Below are 18,011 nucleotides of genomic sequence, written 5' to 3'. Positions count from 1 at the left end.
TCGCACAGGTAGGGCCCGCTGAGACGGTGGGAATATGCGATGGCAACAGGCAAACGTCGGGCGAGCAAGAGTGTAGGATTATCTTCATTTGCTTTTACGTTACGAAACTTGCTTCTTTTGCTTATTGGAAAACTAGATGCTTGTCTGTATTACGCGTTGGCGTCTCAAGATTATACTTTGAAATCGATCAGACTTAATCCTCTTATTTTTCTCAGTTTTTTTGCTTTTAAATGATACATTTTAATAAGATATCAATATGAAAGGAATTACGCCGTAGGATTATCAAGAGACCTTACTGAGAGATGGGAAAATGGGAGTTAACGATGGTAATGTTTTGTGCTTTTATTGCAATTTTGCCAGCGTGTATTATTGCAAAGTTATTTTATATACAGATACCCCTATATAGCCTATTTTTCGGTGTCTACTAATGCTGAATGCAACATGTTACAAAGAAACAAAAATTCTAGGATAACGCAATTTAACGATTTAAAATAGGTTCCTTGCGGGAAAATCCAATATCAACACCTGTCGTTCATATATCATGGCTGAGTGTCTGGACTGTCAGCCTCGGTCATTGGATGTAGGTCGAAGGCGCGGTACGTTTTTGTGCCTAGGCCAAGTCCGTTTTAACAGGATTCTGGCACCCTGTGTAATTGCAGTCGAGATGGTTGTGCATTGATTCGTTTGGTTAAAGCTAGGCTTATTTATTTACACATTTGCACTTTCTCATGTTTTCTCTCATTTTCTTACAAGCAGTGTTTACTTCCCAGTGCTTGGAATGTTTCTTGTACTAAGTTAACTGTCTTTAATTGCATTTATGTGAATATGTTAGTACAGCATAAAGAAACGCGAGTTTTCCACATTTGTGTATAGACTATCAATAGGTGTATAGGTTATGAGGAAGCGTCTAAGCAGTTTCGTAGCCCTAACAATAGCACAGCACAGTCACCAGCCTCTTCACAAAGATACCCTGCTGATTTAATATAGACATAGACCCTGTTTCGTTAGTTCTTACTAAGAGCTTCTTTCTTTTGCTGAGTCTCGTCGTTACTGACGTTATATAATTAGCCGATGACGCACAGGCGATGCAAAACTCGCCCAGGGCTTATTTGACTGTGGGCGCAGGTATCATGTACCGCTGGCTGACCACTATATACATTTGGCTCTCAGACATGGACGTCAGCCACCACACCAAAGAAAAGCGGTTTGTTCTGCAGCTTGTATGGCTGTCATTATATATCCACACTTGACTTGAGGATAAAATTACCTTTCCTGACTTGAACAGGAATAGCCATGACTAAACTTTTGGATTTCTTTAAACAGGATTTTATTTATTTATTGCATTTCTTGAAACAGAATTGCATGACTTGATAATTCTAATCACATCTCCCATTGTAGAATAACTGACCCGCCTCTGAGTATCTGTTCTGCAGAGATACAAACATCTGTTTGTATGTCTGTCCCTTTAGCACTTTTTTGTAATGCATCTGTAATTCAGGCTAGAATAAACGACATAGTTCTGCTTACTATACAATCTATGTCATGTAAAAGGAAAAAAAACATTTGTAAAATGACAGAACTTCATCTTGTGGTAGTGATTATTTTCCTCATGCCTTCTCATGCCTGTGCACTTGACATGAATCTCTCATTATCTGATTTTAGCTGTCTAATGTGAGTAAATTTAGTGTTTCTCACAGTAGATTGACTTAATAAAATATGGAGGATCTCTGTATGGGAAGGATAGATTTATGGTTAAGAGAACATATGAAATATTGTCCTCAGGATGTTTGGAACAGAGTATTGAACCACAGCCAACCCCCCCCCCCCCCCCCCCCAGGTTTCTTCTCCAGCAGAACAGACTACTCTCCATAGAATATCCAAGCACACAAGTATTGGCTGAGGGTTGAAACAGAAGACTCCATGAGTGTAGACACCCAGGAGCAGGATTAGATACACCCTTAACAGCAAGAGTTAAAGTACAACAAAAGGCCTGATGGAAAGTTCCAGGTATAATAAGCTTTGGAAAGAAAAGTGTTATTCAAACACTACTGAGAGCATATGAAAGACACACTAAATTGTAAACAGTGTGAGGATTAATTTAATAAATGTTATTAATGTAGGTTTATCGGTGTGGTGATGCCACACTCTGTCCCTGTGAGGTAATGCCCCAATGTTCCATGTGTTTTTTCTTTGAAATGCAGCAGCAACCTTCTCAAGATGATGAGCTGGGTTTGTTCATTTACATTAAACAAAGGACCCACCTAATGCTTATGCACCAGAAGTGATAATGAACTCCTGTCCTCTGTGGAAGCAGAGATCAAGGAATGCATCTGAGGTAGCTAAGTTATGTTTGAGGACAGCTGACCGCAATAAATAATGGAAAGTTCAGACAGCATGTTCTTCACGGTACATGAAAACAAATGCTAAAATGCTCTGCCTATTGATACAAGTTGCATTAGTACACACAAAATGGTCTGCATTCAGGAACAGACAAAAACACCTGAAACACCCTGTGTAAACGTTCATTTTAAAAAATCTGACAAAATCACAGTTATTTCATACTAATGAAATGTGAACAGAATCACTCCCTACAACATCACAAATCTTTGCCCTGAAGTTGAATTCATATTTTAAAGGTGTTTCACTTGTGGACTCATATCTTTGTGTATTTTGCTTACTGTTGTCTCTGTGTATTATAGTGAGACACTGAAGAGCCATAAACAGCAGTTTAAGAAGCTTCTCAAAACCCCTCATTATGAGCTTTTTACAGGAGACTTTAGTTAGATGATTCAGCAAAATTATTAGCCAGCGAAAAGTTCACCTGTGTCATGCATGAATGATTCATGTGTTGACTTGTCCTCCCCTGTGTCTTTTGCTGACATTGCCCTCTGGCTGGTTCTTTTGAGGAAATTATCTTGTGCTGTCTATCCCAGCAACTGTTTGCTGTGGGTTACACTATGCTGCTTTTAGCTGACTCCACGAACATCACTGTTTCCCCAAACAGAAGTTATTGAGGGCTGCAAGTAGCTGCAGGTTGAACTAAACAGACGGCTTAGAATTGCCAATGTTCCAATGAGAAAATAGCTCTCCTTGGAAAATTGCTTGTTTTTTTTTTACTGTCGTGCCTTGTAATGCTAAGCATTCCTGCTTGACTGCAGAATCTAGGCTGTACAGTCATGGAACAGCAAAGTGAAAGAAGCTTGAGCATGGTCTAGATTTGCACCTTCTTGCTGTAATGCAATTAAATATGACTTTGGAGTAGGCAGCAGGCCTCTCTTTGAAAATATCCAGTCTTACAGTACAAAAAGGCCTGTTTCATTCAGCCCTACTCTAAAAGCGGAGGCTTGCTCTGTTTGCGTTGGTGTTCCCAGGAGCCAGTTCAGGAGTGGGGTGAGGAGTATGAGGATGGCGCCGTGTTCGGGGTGACCCTACGCAGGGAGCCTGTCCAGCAGTCGAGTGAGGCGGAGGCATGTGCATGCTCGGCCTTTGTGCAGTACCGCACATATAAGGTGCGGAGGCTGAGGCAGCCACCCTGAAGCGACTGGTGGCCCACCTGCTTGAGCCCTGCTGCCAGGAGAACCACTACGGGAGGATCCTCCTGTCCACATACCGCACTTTTACCAGTTCCAACGAGCTCATCGAGATGCTCTTCCAGAGGTCGGTGGGTGTGTGTGTGTACAAGCACACATATGTGTATGTGTCCGTGAGTTTCTGTGTGTTACTGAATGACTGTATGCCTCTGGGAACCTGTGGATTTCAAGGTATGTGTTGGTAGAGTTATATGCCTATGCCATTCAAACCATGCATGTTTGATTGCATGATAGTGTGTGTCTGTGGACCGAATGACATGTACATGTGTGTCTGGGTGTGCACAAACACATGAATTTGTTTAGCACCATATCATCCTACCTGGAGTTCCAGCATTTTCCAGATTCTTTGATATGTCCCTATCACACTGTTGCCATGAACTCAGATCCACTGTGCTACATGGAATTCTGGAAGTATTTTCATTCTGTTATCAAAGGAACTTTTCCAGGAGGAGTCATGAGCTTTTCTCTGGAAATATTGACACCATGGAGTGTGACCATAGGCTTTTTAAAAACTCATATTAATTGGTGCCACAAGCCTCTTTTTTATTTGTTCTTTACCCAAAGCAGACACATTCCAGAGAATCACTGCATAGCACCAGTAAAATTGGCTTGCAAGGCTGCCATGAAAGAATGTTGAACGTGTCATTTGAAGGACATGTTCTTCATAAACACCACATGAAAAAAGACCCTAACAAAGGCAGCTTAACTAATCAGACGTATTGCGTCACCCCTCATAGACCAAATATCTGTTTGACCACGTTGGCATTAAAGACAATTGTCATTTTCAAACAAATGCTTATTACAGATAGCAATAGGTGCTGTTTAATTTGCTGCTAGGGACTGTTTTTTCTGCATATTCTGATTTGCTAGAAGAATAGCACAGTACTTTTTGTAACTAATGTTTAGGTTGCAGGGCAAGTTTTAAAATCTAGACAAAGCTATCTGTTTAATAAAAGTAGTACTCTGCCCCATATAAATATGTTTTTTAATCCTCTTAAACAGGGATGTTTTTGCATCTGAGCTGGACAATAGTGAGTGTCATAAGAGGTAAGAGGCTTAATAAAACTATTTACCCCAAGCCAGTTTCAGCATTGTTTCTTTGGTAAATCTGTAAAAGAAATTCCTGTCTTTGGACTTTCTTTTTCATTGACTATGAAAATATCGTTAGGAAAACAATGTCTAAAGTTTGTTTTATGGGCACCTTGAATGAAATGTAGAATTGGAGCAACTAACCCCATTGACAGTGGTAGCTCATTGGTTAAGGTACTTGACTAATAATTGGTAGGTTGCCAGTTCAATCCCCACCACTGGCACGTTGCCGCTGTTGGGCCCCTGAGCAAAGCCTTTAAACATCAATTGCTCAAGTTGTATTCAGTCATAATTATAAGTTGCTTTGGATAAAAGTGTCAGCTGAATGCTCTAAATGTAACTCTCTTAATGAGCAAATGCTTCAGGACCAGAGTACATCAGCATGCTTCAAGAGAAGATTAAGTAAGTATATTGTTTTGCAGCGCTCTGTGGACTCTGCTCCAGACCTGGTTAGATGAGTTTGCTGAGGATTTCCTGGACCCCCCAATGCACTCCTCTCTTCGCTTGATGTGCTTGCAGCTGAGACAGCACCCATCTCTCTCTCCCTTGGCCAAGTGCTATGAGGGTCTACTGAAGAGATTCCAAGCAGAAGGTCAGACATATGCACCAAGACATCATACAAAAAATTACCACAATGTAGTGCAGCCCTGCATCATGTGTCAGCGTCTTGTCTGTCATGTGGCAATACTCACTAACAATGTGCTGCAATGGTTCTTTGTCCTCTCAGATGTTGGGGGTAATGATGATCTGGAAGAGGAGTCAGGGGTGCATCAGGAAGAGAAGGACGTAGAGAGGGGATGAGCTTACCAATCAGACAGACTTCATGGACTTCTCTGTCACAGAACTCGCAGAACAGCTCACCAGACTGGATGCTGTGAGTGTGCTATAAGTCCTGCTCCTGATTGGATCTATAAATCTAAGTCCAATAACCCAGAAATATGAATTCTCTTCTGTATGGTGTTGTAGGAATTGTTATGAAGGTTGTGCCCTTCCAGTGTCGGGCTTGTGTATGGTCTCAGAGAGACAAGAAGGAGAACCTCTCGCCCACCATCCGTGCCACCATTGCCCAGTTCAATGCCATCACCAATAGAGTCATCACATCGCTGCTGTGTCATTCCACATCTCCTTCCAGTCCATTGTCCACTCCTAGCCAAAGAGCTAGAGTCATTGAGAAATGGATACAAGTGGCACAGGTTAGATCTTTAATTGGTGCTTGCTTACCAAAAAGAGTATATTCCTGGCAAGCATATTGTCAACGTGTTTCTGCACCATTGTCAAAACCTTTAAACATAAAATCCTTTAAACATAACATAGGTTTATGTTACTGATTATTTTACTATTGTTTTGGGTCCCATGCTGGGTTACAGCAATTCAAGAGTGTCACATATGCAAATAGTTATTATGTATGCAAGTAGCCTGCTTTTACCTGTTACCATAGGAGTGCAGACAGCTGAAGAACTTCTCCTCCCTGAGGGCCATTTTGTCTGCCTTGCAGTCCAACCCTGTTTATAGGCTAAGAAAGACCTGGACAGCTGTGAGCAGGTATTAAACAACCCTCACAGAGGGTTGACTTAGACAAGAGGTCAGTTAGGAAATACTTTTTAGTTAACGTTCATATAACCATTTTCTTAGAGTCGGATCACACATTATCAAAGGTGTAATGTAGATCTTTTACAATTTTGGAAAATTACAATGTGTTACACTTTGTTTTTACCTGAGTGGTTTGTACTTTATAGAGATAGTGTGAGCATTTTTGAGAAACCTGTGTGAAACTTTTCCTGATGAGAACTGTGTAATGAGCAGCAGAGAAATCCTTGTGGAGGTAAGATCTCATATGCTCTTTCATATGTGTACACACACACACACACACGCACACAGTGTTATTATCCCAGAATATTGTCTTGATTTTTTAAAAGAAAAAAACCCTTGTCATTACACATTGCTGACATTTTCTCTTTAAAACACCATTCACAATTTGTTAATGAATAGCAAGATGGTTAACTGTTACCAAGTAACACTTCAATAATCTTGTTATACTTGTGCTCAAAGAGCTAAGAGCCCTCACTGTGGGGGCCAGGGATCCATGTTGAAATGTGGTATGCTCTTTGTGCTACTTGTTTGCTCAGTATTGTTCTTGTACACACAGACGTTTCTGTAGTGTACAAATTCTCAGTGCTTGCATCACTAGGTTCAGATTCTCCTTTTATGGCAGTAGGGAGTGTTCACCACTATAGATGATGATTTTGTTTTATTCTATTATTTTGGGTTACTTTGAAGTTAGTTAAATGTATAATTTTGTACATATTAGCTGCTGACATAATTCTGTGTACACACTCTTCCTAATTATTTATTCTAGAATCAATCATGTGTGTTTAGTATTTCTGGAAAATGTTTATTTTGCATGCTTGTTTGTACCTTTGAAGAAATAAGTAACTCCTACATGTGGCACTTTATGGTAGCTATTTGTCTACCATTGACTAAGCAATTAATCTTTGTTTTCCATAGTCTGCCAGTTCTGTCCTGAATAGAAGGTAGATTTTGTGAACATTTTAGCAAGACACATAATAATCAAAAGCAATAAATCGGAAGCATGAACAGTATCGCACAAAAGAAAATGATTGATATGATGCTAATCTGTTCACTTATACTTGCAGGATGGGTGCAGGGCAGAGTGAGTGTGTGGATGAACTGATGACTGCTTTTTACATGTTTTAGGATGGGAGCCAGGCAGCTGTGGATAACATTTCACCCAAGACATCCCAGCAGTGCTCCATGTCCGGACAAATGGTAAATCCCTCCTCCTAATGTGCAGGGAGACTCATTTATGGTTCAGAGTCCTGACTCGATTACAACAACACTACCAATCACTGTTTATGAATAAGCAAATTGGGCACTTTCCTCTAATTGTAAAAAAAGAAAAGGAAACGTCAAGCAGATGTGTCATCAGTTTGGCCCTTTGTCAGAAAAAGGCAGTAGGAATGAAACCGGCTAAATAATGTCCATGCATTGTTTAATTTAGAAATTGAAACAATGTGTTATAAGAAATTACATGAAAGGAACTTCTCTCTTTGTGTGTCTGTGTCTCTCTCTGCCTCTCTCTCTCCATTTGATGTCAAATATGAAACCACTGTGGTGATTCACTGCCTTGGAAGACAATGAGCATTCGTGAGAGAGCAAGTGGATTTAATGTGTTTTGACATTAAACATGACATTACTGCAGTGTTTATGAATAGTTATGTTTTAGGCTCTTCCTATAATCTCATTGCCTGTGGGGCATACTAACTGATTAGAGTTAATGAGCATTTGGCTAATGCCAACCTTTTTTTCCAGAGCACCACCAACAGAGCAGTGCCTTACCTGGGAACGTATTTGACTGTTCTTACTATGCTGGATACGGCACTCCCTGATACTGTGGAGGTGAGATTTGAAATATGACAATAATTCATGCTTGAATGAGATTCTGAAAGCAGTCATGTGTCTTTGGATGAATGATTGCATATCTTGACTAAAATGTTAAACTCTGCAGTGTTAAAGCAGCCTGTGAAAAATTAGCCCCACTAGCAAGGGCATACAAACAGAATGTGCTGTGGGCCACCAAATGGGATTTTTTGTGCTGTGGGGAGTGCAGGTCTTACAGTTAAAGATGTGGTTACCAAACTTTTTCTCTTTTTTCTTTGCCATCAGTGTGGACTCATAAATTTTGAAAAACGGAGGAGGGTGAGTTTCTGGCTTTCTGCAGCAGTTGAATCGGTATACACATGACCAGCTCTCCAAGTGTGCGTATCACATTGCATGTTTTATTAATACACACTGGTGATACCCCAGGGGTATGAGCTCTGAACCCAGGGGAAATCTTCTGATGTCCTTTATTACAGAGTATTGGTACAGTGGGGAGTTCATGTTGGCTAACTTAAACCCAGTTCGTTTACTGAGTAATGTTCCCATTGTAGCTCATGGAGGGTAATGAAATCTAATGCTCACCTGGGCTGTGTGAATGTTTACACAGCCATGCTGGCAATGATTCCCCGCATTATGCCTTCACTAGCCTTCTCCATCTCTCCCTGCCCATCTTCTGTACAGGAGTATGAGATCTTATGGCAGATCCGCCAGCTGCAGGCGTCCTGCTCCCAGTACGTCCTGCCTCATCACCCTCTGATTGAGACATGGCTTCAGAGCCCAAGGAGGTTGACGGAGCAGGAGAGGTGAGGGTCCATCACCTGCTGGGAGGACTCTGTTCAATGAAAATGTACAACTAAATAACAATGGACCGAAATACACTGACATGGTTATGTTTTGCTGAATATAATGAGGACTGTGTGTAAAATTACTCATGTTTACTGCACCATGATTTATTCTAACACTGAGCTGCACTTTGATTTTATTCTTCAAGTGTAGAGCTCAGGATCTCTGTATTTCCCCCTTTTAGCTATGACTTTTCAAGGCAGCTGGAGCCTCCCCTCGACACCAGTCCACCATCCAGAAGTGGGGCCTGGACTCACCACGCACTCTCTAAGAAGCTCACTGCGTAAGTATTAGCCTTCAGAAGCACTGCTAGGTCAACATAGCATCCCCTAATTTGCGCAACCTAACACAAATATGATATGTAGTGCACAGTGCATATCAGACTATGAAACTGTGTGTATGTGTGCTCAGCCTCTTGAGTACAACTGAGGGCTCCAGAAAGAATGCTGACCAGATCAGCGTATCATCATCTGGATCCAGCAGCTCTGAAATGGAGGAAATCTCTACCCGTCAGTCCTCTCCTCCTGGACCACAGGTGCTACAAGTGCGCACGCGCGCACACACACACACACACACACACACACACACACACACACACACACACACACACACACACACACACACATATACTCCCAAAGCAGACATCCTTCTGTGCACTCAGGTGCCACTGTCACCTCTCCCCTTTAACTAAACAATAGTACTAAACAATAACATTAACATTATCCACAATAGTCTATCAAATTCATATTATCTAAAGGTTCAGCAGACTATTTTGTGCACATGGATGTATTTACTCAACACATTCATTCATTATAATGTGACCAACAGTGGATTGCTCTCCATTGTTTCAATGGTTTGTTCTCCATTGTAGTTTCACATAATGACTAGCCAGTCCTTGGGATTCCTGTGTCATCCAAAATGGAATGTACTTCATTTTCTATTGACCTGGATTTTGCAACATGATTGTAGATCTGTTTGCACTGTTCACAGCTCTTGAGTGAAACCTGTGCTGGCTCAGTCTATCAGCTGTCATCCTAATGTAATAGTTATCACTTCCTGAAGCACACAGCTGCAATACCTGAGATGCTTTCAGAGAAGTGCACATTTCTTAGATTCTTAAGATCCATGCTGTGACATTCTTTTTACTCTGCAGTGGATCATGGCAAAATTGGTATTAAATGTCATCTGAAGAAAGGCATGAGTGAAATGAAAAGAAGTTTGGGTTGTGCTATACCAGGTGCTTGGTGGTTGTGATTCGTCCCACTAGTGTCCATTCTGCAGTGCAGGTTAGTGTAGAAAACCCAGCCCAGTTTGTAGCTGGCTCATAAGATCCTGTCCAACAAGATGCAGTAGAATTCCCTTTGTAGGAGCTGCTAACATAGCAGCAAACTTCCTCCTATTTGTGGAAAGGGCTTCCATTGCTCACGTTCTTTCAACAGTGTTGGTGCATGCCCAGGCCTCAAAGTGCACAAAACAAACTATAAAGTTACAACTGTCCTGTGGACCTGAGGAGGACACCAGAGTGCCATATTTAGTTGCACTTCAGTGATGTCATGACCCACATCTCTTCTCCTACCTTTAGTCCCTCTCTGGCTCTTGCCAAAACATGGTGGAGGCACCTCCCTCCACTCCTTCTCCGGACTCCTCCACACCCTCCTTGCACTTCCAGGCCGACCCTGTGGCTCCTTCGCCATCCTCTTCCTCAACTCCGTCCAAGTTGAACCACAAGCACTCCATCTCCATGACCTCCCTGCCCATGTACAACAGGCAGGTGGCTGACTCCTGCATCATCCGGGTCAGTGTGGAGCCCAGAAGCAACGGCAACATGTACAAGAGTATCCTGGTGAGTGCCAACTGGCTAGCCAAGGTCCTGCCTTTCTCTAGCTTTTGATGAAGGGACATAGGAGGGGAGAGCTTGTGCTGTATCTGGTACTGGTAGGTTTGATATGCACGCAAGTAAGCAAGCAGTTTATATAGCACTTTTTACAACAGCTGTTGTCACAAAGCAGCTTTACATGTGTCTGGGTCCAAGCCCCAATAGAGAAGGCCAAAGGCGACAGTGGTGAGGAAAAACCCCCTAAGGTTGAGAAGAAGAAACCAAAATTCAAAAAGGGGTACCCATCCTCCTCTGGTTGACATCAAACAACATGATGACATGGATGAAAATGAAGAAAAATAACAAATGTGAACTAGGAATAATTTTACAATAAGTGGGGGGTTTATATTGATATCAATCTTGAATTCTGAAGCGTGACAAGGCAATAGTGTATCAATGTGCAGGGAAAACTGTGGTGGAAGGCCAGCTCGGGATTTCATTCGTCACCACGCAAACGAACTTGTGGTGATGGTGCAGTGACAGGTGGGCAGGAAGGCAGACAACTTCATGGTAGAAGAGAATGGTCCAGCGACAGGGGAGGGTTGCTTAGTCTTGGTTAGATTCCACCTGAAAGGGTAGGGAGACTGGATTTGTATAAATGTTCAACATGTATCTGAGATTAGATTAGGTTTTTACAACTAGGAATGATCAAATCAGTGTGTTTCTTTTAAGAAATTATGAGAAGATAATTTGCAACAAATTCTGCATTCGTGCTAGTCCAAAAGGCTTCATTGGAAGAGAATTTGTCAGGGCATGTGGCTTTGGTAGCCAGTACCACATAATGCCTTAACTCAGATCATTCCAAGTGCCAAAAGGTTTTCTAAACAATAAACCAGGCCAGTACTGCTGGGTTGCTGTGTTTATGATTAACATAACTGGCATTCCTAAAATTAATTACTCTATATCAAACACTAAAATAGATAAAACCCCATTAACCCTAATTAACCCCATTTAATAGATTGACTGACATTGTGTGTCCTTAACAGCTGACCAATCAGGATAAGACAGGCCAGGTGATTGAGAAGGCTCTGCAGAAGCACAACCTGGAGAACAGCAGTGCGCAGGACTTCACCCTCATCCAGATACTGCCTCATGGCAAAGGTGTGTGGAAAGCAACTGGGCTGAACAACTCTGCAGAAACTATATTTTAAGGATTAAAATATATGTATTATAAAAATATACAATAACTCTGTTCTTTGGGAGGGGTCTGTCTGTCTATCTATAAGACATCCCTTGTTGGAAAGCCTATATCTGTAACCGGACCATGGCCCAGTTGTTATGCCATTTCTGAAGTAGGCGTACCTTCTTGTGGAATGGGCTTGCTGGATGCAGATGGATACTGTTGTCTTCTTTTCATTTTCAGAGCTTATCATTCCAGACAAAGCCAATGTCTACTATGCCATGTCTACTTCAGCCAACTATGACTTTGTCTTGCGCCAGTGTTCAAAAAGCCAGAAGAAGCAACTTTCTCGTTCGGTATCACTGTCATCAAACCGGTCCATGAAATTACACCACCCATAATAGCACCCCTAGTGCCCTGGAGAGCTCTTGACAAAAATGAAAACTGCACAGGACTATGAAATGCCTCTCAAGTCATTATAGTTTTAAGTTTATATGTAAAAACTGTATATAGTATTTGTAAAATATTTAATCTTATTTAATGTTAAATATTTGCTTATTTTAAATAATTTTTTTTTTTTTTTTAACTCAATGTGCAACCTACCTTGAACTTGATGAAAAACTGCTTTTGGTGAGTCAGGACATGCATCTCTAAACTCCAAGAAGTGTACAGGCATTATGTGCATGATCTCACAACAGAGGCACATTGTTTGTAATGGAAAGTAGCAGCGGGGCATCCCCTTGAGCCCCTCTCTCTCAGCAGATGCCAGACCCACAGCTACATGTCCCATGACACAGACATGCTGTACAGTTTGCATACATATGAAAAATATACATGCACACACAAGCCACACACAAGCCACACACAAGCACCCACTCATTGCAAGCAATGTGGCTTGAGAGTTGAGATTGTCGGTTTCATTGGAATACTGTTATTTTTATAATCAGTATACACCTCGTAGTTATGACATCTGAGAACTGGACTGGAGAAAAAATGCAAGACAAAATACACAAAATCAGCAGTTTTGCAATAAAGATAACTGCATTTTCTTAGAGCTTGGACAATTTAGATTTTGCCTACCTCCAAAGTACCTTCAAGATGTTTCTTGCACTATGTAAAAATTCAATAGAATTATTCTTATGATAAAAACTAATACATATTGAAAACACTACAATATATTAAACTATATATTTTTTTATTTAAAATGTATTCTTCTGTGACTTTTTTAAAAGGATAGTAATCATGCATGGTTATCTAAATGTTGTTGTTATTATTATTATTATTATGAAGAAGAAGAAGAAGAAGAAGAATCTTATCAGTCGTAGTAGTAGTAGTAGTAGTAGTAGTGAGTTTTACACTGTGGTAGATGTGGTCACTTCCCTAGTCTATATCCTACATTAGAATGGTACTTTCTGTCCTTTCAAGCTGGTTTTGTTTACATAAGCATCTGAATGACAGCTGAGAGGCTCAGGTAAAGTCTAGCATATGCCCTACAGAACTCATGTAGTGGATTGTTTGCTCTCTCTCTCTCTCTCTCTCTCTCTCTCTCTCTCTCTCTCTCTCTCTCTATATATATATATATATATATATATATATATATATATATATATATATATATATATATATATATATATATATATATATATATATATATAACATAAACATTTAATGGGCATGTTTATGCAGACAATCAAAATCTTGTCTATTACATTATTATTTAATGTAAAAAAAAAACAAAAACAAAACTATACAGTTTCTTAAACCACATATCTTAAGTATAATTTATTTTTCTATAGCTGTAGCCTCCTCCTCATGTAGTGTAGAATAGAAGGCCAAGGCAGCAAATCTTACAACCCATCTCATAGGTTGCCTAAAGAGAGAAATATAATCAGGTTAATAAAAAGTCTGATCTTAAGCAGCACAGCATGTGCTGCAAATGTTGCTCTGGGGTTCAGTGGGTGTTGTGGTTGGCAGAGACACACATTCAGATCATAATGTTCTGTTCATATAGTAGCATGGTGACATCGATTGGGGGTGTGTTTGTGTATGTGTATGTGTGTGTGTGTGTGGGGGGGGGGGGTAATGTTGACTGCACACAGACAGGTGCAGTGGCATTCCACAGCCAGCATGTCTAGAGTGACAGGAACTCTACAGAGCTTCAAAAGGCCCAACCTGGAGCCCTGCAGTTTTGGAGCTACTCTGCAACTCGACAACATTGTCCAGTGTGCCTGACGGCCATGCTCTCTAAAATGCTTTGCAGTTTACCAGTTCCACACTGGGGCTCTAGTCTCTGATACTCTTTAAGATCTATTCTTTAAGGCTTAAAAACATGTTGCATGAAAATGGTATTGCTATGTGAGGTACATTTATGAACCTGACAACAGATATATTAGTTGATTATGATCTTTAAAGTAGTTTTTTAATCACAAAAGAGATAAGCTTGCACTACTGATTCATGTTTTTTTTTAACATAGGTTAAGAGACTTTTCACATAACAACAACTTTGAAGAAGCAGCTTGTAAATCTGAGCTTTGATTCTGAGGTTTGTGTTTTTGTAACTCACACAGTGTTATATTTTTCTCTTATTTCATTTGTATTCTGTAATCCAAAATTTTTCAACAACATTCTGTACATGCTGATTATGCTTGGATATATTCATGCAGTGCTGGTCTCTAAAGAGTAAAAAGGACCCGAGGCCTTATGACCAGCTCAGTTGTACCTTCTCAGTAATTCTACCCTGAAAAATTGCATATTGATCTGTAGACCAAATAAATTTAGGCCTCAGGGCTTGAGTGTGGGAACACTCATTTTCTAAGTGTGCTTTAAGATTGTACATAATAATAATAATAATAATAATAATAATAATAATAAAATAATAGGATTATTATTAGTAGTAGTATTGTTATTACTATTATTATTATTAAGAATAACAACAACCTAGTTCATTAGTTACTAACAGAATTCTAAGCTCAGATGATTTTCTAAGCCTTACAGAACTTTATATAGTTTTGGGAGTCATTACATTATTCAATATAAAGAACTTTATTACATATAACCACAATCATTCTGGAAAATTATAATTAACCTTTGTTTATTTATACACTGTTCTTCTCATGGTCCCCATGACAGTAATGATTTCTCATAGAAAGACATTCAAGGTACTAATGGCAGGCTTCTGATCAGCCAAGCTATGTGCACTTTTTCAAGTATGCTTAAAAGCACAGTACAGCTTGAAACTTGCATATGTTCTATTTATGTCCCTCAGTGATGTCAGAATACATAACACAGCAGGTTTTATGTGGAGAATTTATTCTTCTGTTTTACACCAAAAACAATCTGAGTTGTATCAATCTACAGTATACACTGATAATTTACAAAGACTGTTGTATAAACCATTGTTTACACGTCAACATGTCTACTACTATTTTGAACTACTTGTGCATTTAAATATTAATCTAGTACATTAGTGGCATATTTTATCTTGGTGGAAGAGTGCATATTTTACAGTTCACTCCTTACCACTGTCACGATTAGACCCTTCCATCTTCCGTTTTCCCTGTCGTGTGCTTAGTTCCGTTCCATAGTTTCGTTTTGTCCTCACATTGTTTGATTGCTTACACCTGTCCGTCGTTTCTAGTTCATGTATTTAAACCCTGTTGTGTGCCTTGGTCGTGGCTGTTCATTGTTTGAATTTGTGAATGTGTTTCTTTGTATTCCGTGCCTTTGTGCGTATCTTAGCCTTCGTGTTTCCTAGCCTTAGTTATAGCCTGCTTCCCCGTTTGCCTTCGCGTGTGTGTTTTTGTTAAGTCATGTATTCCCGTACTCTCCGTGTCGGCTCCATGACCCTGGACTGCCTAGACGACTCTGATTTTGCATTTGCCCCTATTAAATCTCGCTCTTCTCTGCACATGCGTCCGCCTCCTTACCGCTCAACGTTACAACCACATTAATCCATTACAGCATTTTGTAAGATGTTTTTTTTTCTTTTTTTAAATTAAACTCTTTAGAAAATGGTATATATATATATATATATATATATATATATATATATATATATATATATATATATATATATATATATATAAAATTGCATTTAAAATGTTGTATTTTATATAACTTTATATTTTTTAATGATTTATCTTTAGAACTGAAGTCAAAATGGCCAAGTCAAGTTTTCATTGGAAAGTACAGCACTAGGGCCACAGTTCCAGCAGTTGTCTGACAAGTTAATGCTGCTTTCCTGTTTAAAGGAGCAATAAGTCATTTTTCCAATGACGTTTCAATTTTCCAATGATGCTACAAAACAGCCATTTTGCTGACACCTAGTGGCCTAAGAGATGCTGTACTAAATCTATTTTAAACCTGACCTCCATGTCGGGCAACCCCATATAGAAACCGAAGTACAAATCAGTTTGATTCCTTACCTCGTGTGAGCTGCATTTTATAGGAAAAATGTAAAAATGATAATTACTTTCAGAAATATTATTTCCTACTTTTTGGTGCTAAAATGATTTAATGCTCCTTTAGAGTTATAATCATCCCAGAAAATGAGTGAATTCTGAGTCCTGACTCCTAGATACACATACATGCGTGTGTGTCTATGGTCCAAGCCACCCGATTGACTTCATAGTTATTTGCGTGGAAGGCATAAAATATATGGTGCTGGTTCGCTACCTAGTAATGTTAGCCGGGTAACTCATCTTAATATCTAACGCTAACGATCTCTCTCATTAGCTGGATATCTAACGTTAGTTGTCTGTTACATCCGCCGTGGTCCCTCTAATTTGTAACTAAGATAACTAACCTAGCTAATTTGGTATCCGCGACACCGTCTATCTATCTAAGGGATCCAGATGTTGTTTATATATATATATATATATATATATATATATATATATATATATATATATATATATATATATATATATATTGCGGTTACTGGCAGCTTTTGTCACAAGTAGGCACATATGCTCTACTTATGAGAGTAGTTTAAAAAGTGTGTTGTGCTCTGCTACAGTCCAGCAGTCGAGTAATACAACACCATACTGTGTCATGGACTGCAAAGATTACAATAAGCTATGAAGTCTAATGAGTGTGTCTCACTATGTAGCTAACGAGCTAAGTCACTGTGGGGTAAAAAATGTTGACACCCTAAATAACTGGCACTGTATAAATTCACTGATCAGATGTCACTGCCACATTTGGTTACTCCCAGCAAAACAACACAGTGACTAGGAATGATGAACAGACAAACGTGAGTGAGATATGAAAAGAGGAACAGGATAAGGTAGGTATTCACTAAAGGGAACTATGATTCAAAACGTGTCCATTTGAACCCAGAACGTGAAGCAGACATGGTAGAATCCGAAACTTTAATTTCAGTTGGTTATATAAGGTCAGTCCGATGTAGGGAAGGGACACCATCTAAGACAATGAAGCGGCAGCAGGGATTCACAGTCACTACAACAGGCCTTCGACTTTTGTGGTCCCGGCTTGCTTGGTTCATGGTGCTATAAAAAGGTCACATAGTCGTTAGTTTGTACCATGTACATGGTGTGCCTGTACCTCCTTACAAAATGTCTCGATCATATGTAATTTTATGATACAATAATTTCTTATAAGATGTATGATTAAATGTGTTTAATATTCTAATTAACGGTTTTGAACTATATTACTATTCTTTTCAACAGAAAATGGTAACAGTTTAATTCTGTCAGAAGACTGCCATGATCAGTGATGCCCCCTGAACAGTGTACATCACCAAATGTGTGGATGCAGCTTTCTAATGTAGACATAATCTTCAAAAAGAGGCAGAAAAACCTAAGACGTAGCATAGAGAGATCGTATCAGCCCAATGAGGTTACTTTCAGGTCCGCTAAGTACAAGATATGCCCAATGTACATTTCAGGTCCCTTCTCTCCATAACGTCTCTCACACACTTATTTAGTCAGTGTTGTCTGTTTTTTGTTCTTGCTCCAAAACCTCTGGCTTCTGGTATTAATTTTCTGCTGGTAATTGTATATGTGTATGGATGTTTGAGTATTAAGCTTGAACTCCTTGCTGCCTGTTTTATTACAGAGGGCACAAATGTGAC

General features: G+C 39.7%; 1 protein-coding gene across 1 annotated transcript; it reads left to right on the top strand.

Moving 5' to 3' along the window:
- LOC113575205 (ral guanine nucleotide dissociation stimulator-like 1) lies at window positions 1-13,122 on the top strand. Its single transcript, XM_035526279.1, is given in 20 exon segments — window positions 1-326; window positions 3,372-3,519; window positions 3,522-3,657; window positions 4,593-4,637; window positions 5,102-5,271; window positions 5,407-5,474; window positions 5,476-5,557; window positions 5,646-5,872; window positions 6,118-6,221; window positions 6,416-6,437; window positions 6,439-6,501; window positions 7,395-7,466; window positions 8,010-8,096; window positions 8,364-8,396; window positions 8,760-8,881; window positions 9,106-9,204; window positions 9,333-9,456; window positions 10,504-10,764; window positions 11,784-11,898; window positions 12,161-13,122. Coding segments are annotated over 20 exon segments (2,160 nt in total). The 5' UTR covers window positions 1-302; the 3' UTR covers window positions 12,319-13,122.
- The last annotated feature ends 4,889 nt before the right edge of the window (window positions 13,123-18,011 follow it).

The sequence above is a fragment of the Electrophorus electricus genome, chromosome 1, assembly GCF_013358815.1.
Source record: "Electrophorus electricus isolate fEleEle1 chromosome 1, fEleEle1.pri, whole genome shotgun sequence".
Classification (NCBI taxonomy): domain Eukaryota; kingdom Metazoa; phylum Chordata; class Actinopteri; order Gymnotiformes; family Gymnotidae; genus Electrophorus; species Electrophorus electricus.
This window is presented reverse-complemented; position numbering and strand designations above follow the sequence as displayed.